The following is a 16,151-nucleotide window of genomic DNA, read 5'->3' as shown; positions in this document are numbered from 1 at the left end:
GAAAAATTAAAACATTATTGTGGAAGGGAGAAGGAAATGTTGTCATTCATGCATAATACGTTACATTGCATTTTTGTCGTATGTTAGAATCGTTTACTTTATTAATAAAATATTTTCATTTCTAATGCATTCTGTTATATTTGAGTATATGAACTTACAATACATACGAATCTAAATAATTGTATTGATTTTCCAAAGGTTATATACAATTCTAATAAAACATTTATCTCTCTCTTCGATCAAATCTCTAAATCATCGATCAAGAATTGTAATACGACATAAAATAAAATAGTTAATAAATCTAAACAAACCTAATCAAATTCGATATAATAAAACATAGAAGAACAGGGAAATAATTGTAAGATGTTTAAATAAGTAGAATAAAAATTGGAGTAGAACAAATGATGATTATAAAGTAATAAAAAGTATTAAAAGAAAAACTCGTAAAGAAAATAAATCGTAAGATTAGAAAAAAGACGTGGTACCAAAGTTCATAGGGACGTACCTGTTGGAAGATCAACAAGTAGTTCGGTGCTATGATGGTAGTGGTGGTGGGGGTAACGGTTCTGTTGCTTGCTTGCTCGTGCGGGGTTTGGTGGCGTGAAGGTACGAGGGGGTAACGTCCTGGAGAGGGACGGGTGAACGAGTGGTGGTGGGGGAAACTCGAGGCTGGTACGCAGAGCGTGAGAGAGCGAGAGAGAGTTGCAGGCAAGAAGCAGGCGGGTACACATCAGGGCAGGCAAACCGAGTGGCTTGCGTTCGCGTCCGCGTCGTCGTCGTTCAGTCGGGTAGGCGCGTTTGTACGGCGTCGGTCTTCGGCTTAAAGAGATTCTCGCCGCGTATGTTGAACGTACGTCGGACCGTACGTGTGACGTGTGTTTCTGTTTTGAAAAAAAAAAGAAAGAGGAAAAGGTGGAAAAAAAAGTAGAAATAAGAGGAAGAGAAGGAATACGTAGAGAGGAGAAGGTAGGCCATGATATTAGTGCGTGTAGATGATGGTGTACTATAATAGTGTATGTTCGAACCCGGTGAACAACTCTGCGATCATACGGTAACGAAGAAACTGTGTGTGTTATTTCTCTCATTATACGAGAGTAACGAGGAGGAAGAAGAGAAGAAGAAGAAGAAGAAGAAGAGGAGGAAGAGGAAGAAGAAAAGGACGAAGCAACGAAAACATCGCTGACGCTTAACAAGGACGCCTCTATCGAGGAAAGTTTGTATAGTGAGAACTTAACGGAAAAAAGGAAAATATAAAAGCTATGTGGAAGACGAAGACAAAACGAAGCAGCAATGCTGCCTCGAGTAGTTTTGGGGCCTGGGCGAGGCCCTGGCATCTTCTACCACTTATTCTTCTTCTCTATGGAGCTCTCGGTGAGTGAAGCATATCTTTGTCGAGGTTGCACGTATATCTGTTTCTTTCTTTCTCTTTCTTTCTTTTATCTTCTATCTCTTCTTCTTCTTATTTTCTCTCTCTCTCTCTCTTTCTTTCTTTATTTCTTTTTCTTGTACCTCTCACCGTCGTACGTTCTACGCGTGGTTTCCATTGGTCGAATGCGCATGCGCTGTACCGCCGTGCTTGGAAAGGCTGCGATTGGCATCTTTTACAACACGGTCGGTAGAGGGGAATACACACCGGCCTTAGGCCCATTTGCAGGGCCCTGTGATTCGTCACCGTTCGAAGGAACGCACTGAGGCGACGTTCTTTTCTAAGAATTTCTTTCTTCTCATTCAGACTTTCTTTTTTTTTTCTACTTTACGATAGAATGTCTATGCAATACGTGACACTGATATTTTTTTATTTCGATCTGTACTAAAAAGTAATTTTTGTACGTTTTTTTTAAGTATTATTTATAATTAAAACAAATGTTTACATTGTTTCAGATTCGTTATATTTTTATTTCTTCCTGTGTGTTAGTTAATAGTAAGGTATCATTAGTCAAGAAATTACGAAACACTTTTAACCATTAGATCTGTAGAGAATGAATGCATAACTTTGCTTCTAATCTAATGACTTGGTTTTACTTACAAATAAACATAAGTGTTCAATCTTTTTGTCGAATGAGAAAACAACACGTTTAAAGGAACAACAAAGTTTCCTTTTATTATTAGTTACAGCGTTAAGAACAATGATCATTACCGACCGAGACCTATACAGGTAAAAGCGAATGGTTGGTACGTTTCAGTGCGATTCGAAGGTAGGACTCGCCATTGGTCGAATCCGTTACGCTTGACCAATAGAAAATAATCTTTTTCTCCTTTATTCTCTTTCTCGTATACAGCAATAAGTTCAGATTGAAATGTATCTCAAGATTCTTCGAAATATTCTTTTTCTACAAGTATAACGTATTATCTTATTACTTCGAAAATAATGTAACAACCATAACTTGATAATTGATAAATCGTATAAGATCATATTAATCTTCGATTTCTGTAATAATTAGTATGAAAATCTATACAGATCCTGTTACCTTGAATCGTATTGTTTTTATGCATGTGATGTTTGATTATATTACGTTTTAAGATAAATTAAAAAAGTTTTTCGTCTACGATAGAGTCCAGTTGACAAAGAAAGATTCCTTGTTTTCGTTAAATGATAATACGAAACCAAAGATTAATTTATTTGTTATATTCGTTTACTTTTCATGGACTTTTACCAGACTGTACAAAGTTCTCTTACAAGAGACAAACTTTCAAGATGTCGGGGTATTGTGTCGAGTTATCGAAAAAGCAGCTTACCCTGTAAGTTGAAGTCAACTTTGTTAAAACTATATAGAACTGTACATTGTTTCGACGAAATAATTAAGAAATAAATAACTTTTCTGTAAAGGGGATCGTTATTAATTTAACCCTACTTATTCAATGACACTTTTAACGATACCGTTGTTATTTTGTAATATCCATGTGACCTATTCTCAATTGTTTTTCGAATGATTCATTTTTTTTTTTAAATAAACCGGATATGTCATATAAAATGTTGTTTACTTTTTCGTTGAATGTTTCGTAATCGTGTTTCGTAATATTTTTTTTTTTTAAAGAAGGATCAGCTTTCAATCGATGTTAATAATTAAATCTATCGATACGTTTATATATATATATATTTTTTTTTTACTGTCAATCTTGTTATTCGACACAATTTTCTGTAATTTTTCTGCTTTGGCCATTTACTTATACGAATCCATACAAAAACGAAAGAACACTTTGTACATAATACAAAAAGAATGCGCGTTAATTGTATTTTAATTACCAACAAATGTTGTAAATATTTTGTCATTTGTCACGGGAAATCTAAACGATAAATTAAAATGATATTTATAAAGAAAGTCGTGATAAGTAAATAAAAAATTGTTATTTCCAAATGAAATTCTTTTCGTCAATCGTTCGTACCTATTTATACGGAAATAAAAAGGAAACTCGATAGCTCTTGGAAAAAAGGGAGACGTCTGTCAAAAAGTGTCGATAAACTTTTTTTTTTTTTTTTTTCTTCTTTTATATACTCTTGATCATCGTAGCCATTTTAGATCGGTATAATAACATTTGACTTTAGAGCGTTAGAGGAGAGTCTTTACTTGTGTTGGGTGAGTGGGGGGGGGAGGAAGGATTGATATCGATGAATTAATTGCTTCGAAATTGCGCGCGCACACAGCGGGTCGATTGTTTCGTTCGTTCGTTTTACGTTTATTGGCTTATATCGTGTGAGTTTGTCCTTTAAAAGCTTCTGTGAATCAATCGTATCCAACATGTCCATTTACTTTTTATTTTTTTTCTTTCTCTTTCTTTTTCTCTGTATCTTCCACAACCTTTCTCCCCCTACTTTCTTCTCTCTTTTTTTCTTTTACGATTTAGCGCCGCAATCAAAAAATAAGCAAAGTTAAAAGTGATTTTCTCTTTTATCTCTGTTAAAAGTGATTAGATTTGAAAATGTGTGCGTTTAAAGGAAGAAAAATTCATTGCATGTAAACAAAAACAGAAAATCAATTATTAGCAATAATTTTCCACTCCTTTTTTTATTTAAATTAAAATTTTTGTTTCATATCGATATAAATTGATTAACTGCAGTCATTATAATTTGTTGAGCCAATAATTATTCAACAACAGATTAAACATAAATTTCGAAAAATTCATCGTAAGATTAATTTTTTCTAATATAAATAATTAATATTTCCTAAATATTAGGATATTAATTTAATTTAAATTAAAGGGAATATAAAATAAAAAGGAATATAATTAATTCCTAATTATTCCTAAATATAGGAAACAAAAAATGTTGATTTAAGTCCACTGTCATAATTAATTTGCACGTATTAATAAATTCGAAATATTGTCATACTAATGTGAATGATTAACGTCATCTTTAGGGATTTGACGATTAAAGCTCGAATAATTAAAAAAATAAAAACTAATTATTAAAATCATTCATGTATAATTGTGAACAGTTATAAACGTATATTAGTAATACGCGAAATATATTAAACGTGTATTAGTAATACGTGAACAAAAGTGATAAGTTGGAGAAATAAAATCAGTTCGTACGAATAAGTAGTGATTTGTAATGGAGAGAAAGAGTGGTACCCCATAGTCAGTGTAACTAATGTACATAAATAACCGCGAGAAGGTTTTCAACGGTTGAGAGTGGACCACTGTTAGTAGAGAGACGGTGTTACTTTTATTAGTGTTAATTGACCCAAGATCCGTCTGGAACGTCTCCATTGAGCCAATCAGGGTCGCGTTTCCATTTCATGTTGGCATGATTCGAGAGGAGGCCTTCTTCTTATTTCGACCGGTCCCCCTCGGATCTTTTTTCTTTTCTTAACGCCAAAGCTCAATCTAACGTGTGTATTATCATATCTGTTACAATAAAAAGCTTTTTTTTTTTTCTTTTTTTCTTTTATTACGATTAAATGTTAAACGATATCGATAGATAATTTGTTTCACTAATTGTTCTATAAAAAAAAGTGTTCCAGTAATTAGGCGAAAATTGATTAAAATCTCGACAAAAATTATTTATATTATTATTAAACAATAATAAAACGGTATTTATAACGTTGTAATTTATAATTTTGTAAGATTACAAAAAAATACGAGGAAAAGCAATAATTTATTGTGAACGTAAAATTCTTTTTTTTTTTTTTTTTTTTTTTCATTCAAAATTGGAAAGGAAAAAGATAAAATCAGAGAGGATGATCAGTTCAGGTCAGTCAGTCCATCAACTTTTTCTTTCGTTTCCTCTTATTTTATTTTGTTAGGATCGTAAAACTTTGAAGAAAAAACAAATTCTACGAATTTTCCCTTGATCCTTATTTTTTTTTTTTCCCCCTTCTATCTTATCCTTCTCTTTTTTCCTTCGTGGCAATGTGATTGTGTGTTGTCTCCTTTATACCTACAACCTTTTGCATTCTTCCAACAACGTTGAGAGATGCACGAGGACGGTTAAAGCGAAAAAGATTTACTTTTACCCAGATTCTCAGTTCTTCCTTTTCTTCTTTTTCTTCTTCTTCTTCTTCTTCTTTTTCTTATTCGTCCTCTTCTGAATTCCTGAATTCGTAGGTTTCGAGAACCTGAAACTCTGTTACTCTTTTTCCTCTACAGTATAATATAGTAATACTTAGTAGGGTCGACTAAAATCAGTAGTAACCAAGCGAACCACTAAAGTAGCGTAAAATCCAGAAGGGATTTTGCCAAATTCCTTTGGGGAACTTGAACGTTTGGGGAATCTTGTTAACGCGTCTTTCCGTTTACCAGATGTCAGGTAAGAGGTGAGGAAGGTATACTTGTCTTTTTAATAAAAAAAAAAGAACGGAAGGTAGAATAATTACAAGATATACGAGAGAGAGAGAGAGAGAAAAAAAAATCACCCTCTATAAAATAGAGGGTAGGAAGGGGGCAGATTACATGTTCCTTTTCTCGTTTCCAATCCAAAATCTGATTATTTGGTCATAGAAAACTTTACAAAGAGTCTTATTTGTTAATCCTTTACCCTTTCTTTTTTTTTTTTTTGCAGTTCTTTGATCCTTTTTTCTCATACTATTCAACATGGCATCGACCTTTTTCAGGTTTACAGTTCTCTCTCTTTCTCTCTAGATTCTACCCGCGTACAGAATAATCTCATCACGTAGTAATCCGTTTTCTTTACGTTTTCGCGATCCGCATTCGCGAAGAAATACGCGAAAAAAGAATGGAAGGAAGGATGGAAGGAAGGAAGGAAGGAAGGAAAGAGAAAACGACGAATGAACGAACGAACGAACGAACCCGGGAGTTCGAGTTCGTTTCGAAAGGAGCGAACCTCGTTAAAAGTTCATCGATGCAATTTGTTAAAAGGTTTTTCCGCTAATTCCCATTGATCTCTGCTAGTCTTAGAAGAAGAACTTGAAAAGGGGGAAGAAGAAACATCTTTTACGAGAAAAAAAAAAGTATATCGTAAATTTGTACAAATAATCAAGAATGATTTATTCGTGTTACTATTGAAATATTAATACTCGTCGTCGTTTTTTTATTTTTTTTTATTTTTTACTTTTTATTTATTTATTTATTTATTTAGTTTAATTATTATCATTTTTTACAGGGTGTTCTTCTCGTGTGTGTGTGAGTATACGTGTTTGTAATGTTTTACAGTTCATTTACCATGAAGATTATGTAAATCATTCGAATAACAAACTAAAGTAATGAACAATGTTCCGAATGGAAGAAAATTGGAACTATTTGATAATACTTCGTATCTTTTAGAATTTAATGTTGAGGAAAGTTGGATACTTATGATGGTTTTACGTTATAAAACGACTCGTACTTACAATATGTACGTAATTACGCTTGAGTTAGGTATACGATAAGACTATTATTGAAACCTTCCTTTCTCTCTCTCTCTCTCTCCTTCATTCTCACTCGTTGATGAAGGATTACTTCGATCTGGTTAATTAACCTATTAATGAATTTCGAGTTGTCGTAATTTATATCAACGATGCTTTATAAACCTAATTTTGTCGTTTCCTCCTTTCACCCACCGATTATTATTATTCTACTTTTTTTTTTTTTTTTTGATCCCGCTCGTGGCACAATTTTCGATGTTGTTTTCCCTGCTTTTTTTTTTTCTTCTTCTTTTTATTACACTTTTTTATTAACTAGAACAACGATCATTTTTTTTTTTTTTTTTTTTTTTAAGCTTCCTTTTTGCGCGCCAGTTAAATATCATTCGATTTTCTTATCCGACCAACTTTCTTCATCTACTTCTACTAGCAAAAATCTTTATCTTTCCTTATATATTAGTATATCTAAGAAAAATCGGTTTTATCGATCAATGGAGATTAAAGTTTCGTTGAATGTGACTGTGTGTTCCCGTTTTACTACTACTACTACTACTACTACTATTACTACTTACTCTTCTACGTTTTGTTTGTCAATTAATTTTGCTAAATGCACTTGCCTTCGAATCGATCCCCCGTAATTCGATTAGAACCCTTCGAGTTAAGATTCGGATTATTAACGAGTTATCATTATTCTTATCAATTGGAAACAAATCTGTTTCATTTGAATTCATAGTATATACTCCTCCTCCTCCTCACCTCTTCCTCCCTCTGGGATAATTAATAATTTTATATATAACCTATTTATATACTTGTATAACCAGTCCAACGCGAGACATCGTTATTTGATTAAAGTTAGATTTATTATATTGAAATAATAAATACAAGACAATATATTTTCGAGTAGCTTATTTAAATAATAAATAATATAATTAAAAAAAAAAAATAGATTAATAATTATATAAATATATAATTAGCGCGATACAAAAATACATATCGATAATGAACATTTGACACCAGGAGTTTGTTGTTGTTTTACTTTTCTATACTATTTACAAATAAGAAAGAAATATAACTGACTATGCGAAATCTTAAATTGTCTTTTACTTTTCGTGAACAAATTGATGAAGAGGAAAGAAAAACGAGAGAGAATGAGAAAGAGAGAGAGAGAGAGAGAAAGATAGAAAATAGAGTGAGATTTTTCCGATAAAGTAAACAAGATCCTTCTTTACCGTAGAGAAAATCTCTAGTCTTTTACTTTTCTATGTTTTCTTTTTTCTTCTTCTTCTTCTTCGTCTTCTTCTTCTTTTTCTTTTCCTCCTCCTCCTCCTCCTCTTCCTCCTCTCGTACTTTTCATTTGCAATCTATGCGCGCGAGTTCAGAATGAAAGTAATATAAAAAAGAAACAAAATAATAAAAAATAAAAAAGAAATAGAAAAAACAAAAGGAAGAGGAAGCACAGTAGAAGTAGGAGGAGGAGGAGGAGGAGGAGGAGGTAGGAGAAGGAGGAGATACCCATTTAGAAATAGAAAGTAGTTTTTACGAGCGTAGTGGCCATGTGCCGGCATATTGTGTATGTATAGTGCACGCGCATAATCGTGTCTCACATCTGGTAGAAATCACGAGCATACGACAGCTGCTGCTGCTGCTGCTGTTGTAGCTGATGCTGATGGTGGTAGTATGGTGATGGTATGGTGGTAGTAGTGGGGGTAGTGGGGTAGTGGTGTTGCACCGCGTTTCAGCCAGATTAAGAATTTTTCCGAGTGCTTTTTCCTGATCTTAATCGAGTGGGATATAACAACTATACTACCCTGAAAGAGAAAGAAAGAAAGAAAGAAAGAGAGAGAGAGAGAGAGAGAGAGAGAGAGAGAAAGAAAGAGAATGGTTGTTTTCCTTTTACTCATAATTATTTCTTGCAAAATTTTTCATATATTGTCTTTTCTTTTTTTTTTCATATTTTTTTTTTCTAGTATATGGTTATTTCGTTGTACAAGCTGTTACAAAAATCGTTCTACTAATCATAACAACAAATCGATATTAGTTTTGTTCGTTGAATTATAATATATATTATTCTTTTTATTTTTTTTTTTTTACGTAATGAAATTTTTTTTTATTTCTATCGTGAATCTTACTTTAACGCCCTAGGTATGTAAGATACTATTTTTTTTTTTTTATTTAGATATGAATAATATACATTTGATGCGTTTGCACAGAATTTTTGTACAAAGGAAGCGGTCATTTGACCACACGTGGTGGTATGTTTAGTCATAAAAAAGAAAAAAAAAGAAATTTTAATTTATTATTTTTTATCTCGATAAAAGCGACATTTTTGGTTGTATATCTCGTAATATTTATTTTTCGTTTGTATACCTACTTAATTACACACTGGCTAACGGATTTAAAAACTGTGGATTAATGGAATTAAAACCATAAAGTAAAACATATTTCTTCAAGTGTTCTTCTGCGTTTGATGATGTGTTAAAATTGGTTGAGTTAACTTATTTCTTTTTTTTTTGCATTCTTTAATAATCATCGAACCTCGTGGAAAATGAAGAAACCGATTAAATGAAAAAAAAAAAAAATGAGGAAGACAAGAAAGAGAGGGGAGAGAGGTGTGGAGTTATATATTCTAGTTGGAAAGTATCGAGGACGAATTCACATAAAGAGAAAGAAAAAGAGATTCGTACACTTTTTTCGTTCTTTCTAACCCTCCGGGTGAGAAGGCAAAGAAGAGGAAGGAGAAAGAGGCAGGCACACACTACTCTCTTGAAGGTTCACTTTTGAAGAAAACTTTTGTAGAAACTTTTTAGTGGATAGTAAGTACGTACGTACGGTACGTACATAGTGGTTATACCTTCCGGGCGATTTTTCGATTTGGTTTTGAAAAAAAAAGAAAAAAAAACTCTTGGTAGGATCTCCTTATGAACCCGAAACCCTGAAAAAAAAAACACTAGCTAGCTATCTACAGTTATTTCTTTTTTTTTTTTTTTTTTTTTTTTACATTTAAGAACTAACTAATGTTTTTAAGCAAGAATCGAGAAAGAGAAGAAAGATAAAACTTGGTTTAGGTTTGTCACGGTTGGACAAATAAATCGGTCCCATATATATATATATATATATATATATTCTTCTCTGTATTATCCTTTGTGTATCTTAAATGTGTATGTGAATATACATGTGTCCTGTGTAGTAGTAAAAGAGAGGAGGAGTACGAGTTCACGTGGTGAACGTTGAAAAGAAATAAAGAAAGAAAGAAGGAAAAGGAAAAGGAAAAGGTTGTAGATAGGCCGTAAAGGGAAGAAGGAAAGGAAAGGGACGACAGGATGGTAAGGGAATGGTTGGTCTTAACTGAGAGGGCAGAGGGGACAGAGTCGTGAGAGGACAAAGAATGGTCGGCGGGGTCGCCGTCCGTTTGTTGTAGGTGCATACCGTGTGTAGAAGAAGAAGAAGTAGAAGTAGAAGAAGAAGAAGAAGAAGAAGAAGAACCACGCCACGTAGATTTCTCTGTTCCACCACACTTATAAAACTAGAAGGATAGAAAGAGAAAAAACGAAAAGTAGAGAGTGGCAGGGAGGGAGGGATGGAGGGAGGGAGGGGGAAAGGTATATAGAAAGGTAACGAGGGGGCGGGGGGGCAGAGGTAGAAAAGAAGAAGAAGAAGAAGAAGAAGAGAGAACAACCAAGAAGCAGCAACACAGGACTGGCTACGTTCAAATGCTGGGCCCCTGCCCTTTTTACGTATATTATACTGTTGGGTTCGTGTACAATTTTACGTGTGCCGCTTGGGTTGTTGAGAATAGTTTCTTCTTCTATTTGGATTTCTTTTTTTATTTATATATATTTCGAGCAGCGGCAAAAATGCTTCTTCTTTTTTTTTTTTTATCTACCTTCTGCTCGTTTACCGGTGACTATCTCGTTTCCGAGTGATAAGCCTCTTCGATGATAACATATATATAAGTTTGTATATTTATATGTATGTGTGTGTAAAACGTTTTGAATGTTGTATATGTGTGTGTGTGTGTGTGTGTGTGTATGAGCTTTATCCCCGAGACTCCTCACCTACGATATAATCATATATTTTTGCTTTTATATTATCTCGATTTTCGATACGATTTTAACATCTATCTATATCTCTATGTGAGCGAACAACTTCGATATCTTTTTTTTTTTCAAATATTTTACTTTTTCTCTCTATCGATAAGAAGAAAAAAAAAAAAAAAAGAAATCTTTACTAGGTCGATATTCTTTCTTCCTTCTTATTTATTTTTTCTTTCCAAGAATGGGGAAAATGTGAAATATTTTGTACAATTTTCTTTCTTTTTTTTTTTTTTTTAATTTGTCTATATCGAGTAACCAACATTTATGATACTAATCTAAGAGCTGTATTGCTCGTCGAAGACATTTTAATGAGGGGGGGGGGGAAATATCATATAATATCAATAATAAAGTAAGTATACGCTTTCATATCCTACTATTGATGTTTTTTTTTTTTTTTTAATGTGGTGTATAGATGATAATATAATATATAAAATATGTATAAATGAAAATGTAGATGATGTTTTAGTTAATCTTGATCTAACGTAGACGTCATTTTGTTTGTCTTAATGATAAATAATTGTACAATTGTAATTAAATTGTTATAAATGAATATCTTTTTCTTGTTTATTTTTAAAATACAATATTAGTCATCATAGGGGAAAAATGTCTGTTGAGGAGAAACGTTTGTTAGTTGCGTGGCAAATAAAGCACACTTGCTATTAAAACGCATCCATTTACGTTTACTTTTTCGATGCTTTAACCATCATTTTAAATTCGACTCTTTTCTACCTAACTTGTTCTCTTTTCCTCTCTTCCTTATCCAAGCTCGTCTAAATATTAGGAGAAGCCAGGAAAGAGCCGTGGAAGATATAACGGGTGACCCTAAGTTATTCGTTCGGTGATGATTCATTTCCTCGTAACTTTTAAGAAAAAAAAATAACATTTTATCATATCGTCGTAAAATTTTCTATCATATTTAACGGAAAACACATATATTATCGATCGTGTATATCTTTATTTATTTATTTCAACAAAAAATAATTTATTAAAAACACGTATGCAATATGTGCATGAGCGCGCACGCATGTTGGCACGTATCACGATTGTGTGTGTGTATGTGTGTGTGTGTGTGTGTGTTGGTGTGTTGTGAAACATGGGATAAAATTATTGTATATATCCGTTAAATTTATCTCGAGTAAACGATTAACCTTAAAATAAATGTTAACACTTGTTATCTTGAAAAAGAAATAATACGAGAATTTTAATCAAGTTCATGATTCATTGCCAAAACGATAAACTCGTATAGTAGGTATGACACTTATGTGTGTTAGTATTTGTAATACATATACGGTACAGTTGTGAAGAAACATCACGCGTGATTTAGTAAATGATTGAAATGTAATTTCCATGAAATATTATACATAACTTTTGTTGAGTTAATTAATTATTTCATTTCATAACATATATATATATATGTTATTTTATATATAATTCAAGGATATTATCTGAAGGAAAACTAAAACCGGAAATGCTCGAAAATGATACCCGATGTTCGATAACTGTTGGAAACGTATTATTTACATTTGAAATTCTTTGGCTCTCTTGAGCTGTTGCACGGTTGTCAGATTCGTATTATGGTTGCATAATTTTCTATGTAAATTTTCCTTCCCTTCCAACATTTCACGCTTTTATCGATTTTATTCGTCTGATTTCTTTCTTTTTTTTTTTTTTTTTTTTCTATTCTTTTCTTTTCAGTTTGAAAACGTATTTTGCAATCGAAGAATTTTACGAATTCGAATTAAATTATTGTAATAGTACCGTTTGTGGATTTTTTTTTATTGTTTTCTTTATTTTTAAGTAAAAATTGTAAATTACAATATTTATGATTTTGTAACGTATGACATTGTGCAGAAATTAGTTTTAACAAAATGGTATATGTAAATATTTTGGAATATATATATATATATATAATTAATGCAAGTAACAAATTTGCAACAAGTTTGTATTGGACAATATCGATTTATTTTAATCAAGAAAAAAAAATATCTCAACATTACTGTATATAACCCAAATTTTAGATTAGAATTTAGAGAGAACATATTTTATCTTAAAATTGAATAAAAAGAAAACTTTTTCCAAGGATTTAATTTCGACGAACGCATATTATCGCACTGTGTTCACCATGTTTCTAAATTCATTTTTTCTTATCTTATATAAATATTAAATATAAGTTGTGATATTTTCAAAAAAAAAAATATATATATATATATATAAAAATTGATAAAATTTTGAGTTTCATTTTAGAGGACACGTTTATATATTCTATCGAATAGAAAATCGATTCTTTATCCGGTATACGTGTGTTACTCTTTCTTAGTCGACAAACTAAAGAAAAATGCAAAGAAGGGTAGTTTTGCATACAGAAAAGGTCAGGTACCATCATTGACATTCGCGCACATTTTCCCCTATAGTAAGTCGACTTTAAGAAAATCATTTGGAACGTAACAATTGTCAAATAAGAATTTCGATTTTAACAAAATGAAAAAGATAGAAAAATAATAAATTATTACGATAGAAAATAAGCTAAATTATATTCTGTTATATAACGAAATGGAGAAAAATGTGTTAGAATAAAAAAAAAATTTTTGTTTAAAGTTAATACCGTGACCCAGACATTATCTTTATTAATAATTTATTTACGTATATATATACGTAATACGTAATATACGTTTATATATATATACACAAATTTAATTACAATGGATTTTTGTAGTGACGATAATAAAAAATATATAATAAACTCTTTTCACACACACACACACATTATTTTGATCATTTGAACAATTTGTCTATCATTTTAAAATACGAAATAAATAAATATCCTAGTATATCAAATTCATGACTTTAGTCGCGTCAAGTATATATACATAATATAAGTACTAAAATATATTTTTAACATTTTCGACGAACCGTGATTGTGGGTTTATGTTTTATTTCATTCTTTCAAAATAGATATATTATTATAACAAGTAATTGCTTTTAATATTCTTCTAATTCTCAAATATTATATCCAATGCTTTTGTTGATATCTCTGTAAAAAATTCATGAATTTCAGTCTAAGTTTATAAAAAGTTTATCGATTCGGAATAATCTATAAAATTCTTCTTTATTATTTTTCTTTTTTTATCCCAGTATATATATATCTCATTTTCCGTTTAAATCGTGACACGCCACGTATATAAAGTAGATATTTTTTATATTTCTGAAAAAAAAGAAAAAAATACCCGATTGGGGGGTATCGTTCAGTGCATTTCCTTGTTAGGTTTTAAAATGATCTGTATAATAATAGTATGCTTTCAACACCTATTAAATATATATATATATATATAGGAATATCAATTTTCAATAGAGTCAATCATTCGGTTGAAAATTTTTCTCGTGTAATTGATCGTATCGTAAAAGGAGATTCAGAAGAAAAAAAACCATTTTATTTAAATTAAACAATTTAAAACACAATTTTCGTTTTATTTCATTCGTTTAACGTCAATTCTTTGCTACTAAATTATCGTACAAATTTGTATTAATTTTTTTACGATGTAATTTGAAATTAAGTATGACAAGAAAAGAAAAGAAAAAAAAAAGAGAAAAGAATAACATAGAAAAGATAGATAAAAAGAATGAAAAAATTATGTTGTTATGGTTTTTACGTGTGATCATGTATTATATACATGAGTAAATTTATATTATGTATATAAATATATAAGATGATATATCATCTATCTATACATATAATATAAATATACAGAAGTACAAACACGACGTAACGTTTCGTACTTAGGTTCCCGTGGTGAAGTTTGGTTGTTACGGACTCTGGGACACGGTGCATCATCGTAGTTTTAATTACTTACGCCTAGGAAGAGACCGCAGAAGCCAGCAGCAGCAGCACGCTGCAAGCTGCAAGCGAATTGCATTGCCGACTTTTCTCCCACTCCTTCTACTTATCCTCCTTCTCCTTCTCCTCCTCCTTTACCTTCTGCCCCACTTCTTCCTTCTCCTCCTCCTCCTCCTCCTTCTATTACTACTACTACTGCTGCTATTCGCCGTTTAAATTAGCAACTTATGTCCTGTAGAATTTATTTGCACTTCTCAACGTCCCGTCCCAGAACGATGTCGCGATTCGTAGAAACCTGTGATACGTTTTGCGTTTTCACGATACTACACTAAAACCCATCCAACCACCCTTATACTCTAGGGTACAAAACGGGACTAAATTTTAAAGCAGAACGTGTATTATACATTATAACTGTATAATATAAGCGTATCACGTAACTCAATCTTTCCTAATTATTTTCATCGTTTATGTAACTCTAACTCTTTTTTTTTTATTTTTTTTTTCATTTGTCTCTTTTAATTCTTACTATTATTCCTGTTGGCTTTTTTTTCTCTCTTTTTTTTTTTTTTAATAAACTTAGATAAACTGATTTATAATATATTTATTTTATTTATTTAGTAAGGAGGAAGAGAGAGAGAGAGAGAGTGAGAGAGAGTTGTAAAATATGTTAAGAATTTTTTTTATCGATCGTATGTATTTTATTTTAGATTATTTTTTTTTTTGTTTCCTTATACAGAGATATTATTTGATATAAACTTAAATGATAAATACGAGTTAAATGTAATACGATATGAAGTAAGAATTTCAAAATATATGAATCACATCCGGTTAACAAATTACTCAGCTCGCGCTGTTGCTGTCTAGGCAATTAAAAATGAAGATATACAGGACAATCATCCTACTGGTAATCCTTTATGGTAATAAAACGTGGTTACTTACGTTACGGGACGAAAAGAAATTGAGGATTTTCGAAAACAAAGTTTTTCATAAAATCTTCGGTGTAAAACGCGATGAGGAAACAAGCAAATGGAGAAAACTTCATTCCACGTTGAAGTACATCGATTGTACAAAAAACTGGACATTATCAACGTCGTAAAATCACGCCGATTAAGATGGGCTGGGTCACGTGGCGTGCATGGAAGAGTATCGAACGGTGCACAAAATATTGGTCGGTATATATCAAACGGGAAAAAACCACTAGGTAGACCAAGACGTAGATGGGAGAATAATATTAGAAGAGACCTGAAAGAAATAAGATACGAAGACCGCGAATGAAAGGATTGCGCTCAGGGACGGGAACAATGGTCCCCGGGATTTGGTATTTGCGGCAATGAACTTTCGAGTTTCTAATGCCAGTTAATAATAATAATAATAATGAATCACATCTGGTTTTTTCAGGTACATACAAATGTACGGTAATTATCAAAT

General features: G+C 31.7%; 1 protein-coding gene across 2 annotated transcripts in view; it reads left to right on the top strand.

Moving 5' to 3' along the window:
* Positions 1–648: 648 nt before the first annotated feature.
* The window catches only part of shg (DE-cadherin), a 157,449-nt gene continuing 141,946 nt past the window's right edge, over positions 649–16,151 (top strand). Inside the window, exon 1 of one of the 2 annotated variants that reach the window (XM_015316511.2) lies at positions 649–1,371. In XM_015316511.2, the coding sequence (XP_015171997.1) occupies positions 1,260–1,371 (112 nt within the window). In that variant the 5' untranslated portion in view covers positions 649–1,259. The remainder of the gene's footprint in view (positions 1,372–16,151) is intronic. The other variant, XM_015316512.2, reaches the window with a different exon arrangement.

This window comes from Polistes dominula, unplaced genomic scaffold (genome assembly GCF_049000335.1).
Source record: "Polistes dominula isolate Pdom_NZ unplaced genomic scaffold, Pdom_raw_medaka contig_77, whole genome shotgun sequence".
NCBI classification, from domain to species: domain Eukaryota; kingdom Metazoa; phylum Arthropoda; class Insecta; order Hymenoptera; family Vespidae; genus Polistes; species Polistes dominula.
The sequence above is the reverse complement of the archived record's forward strand: the minus strand, read 5'-3'. Positions and strand labels throughout refer to the sequence as shown.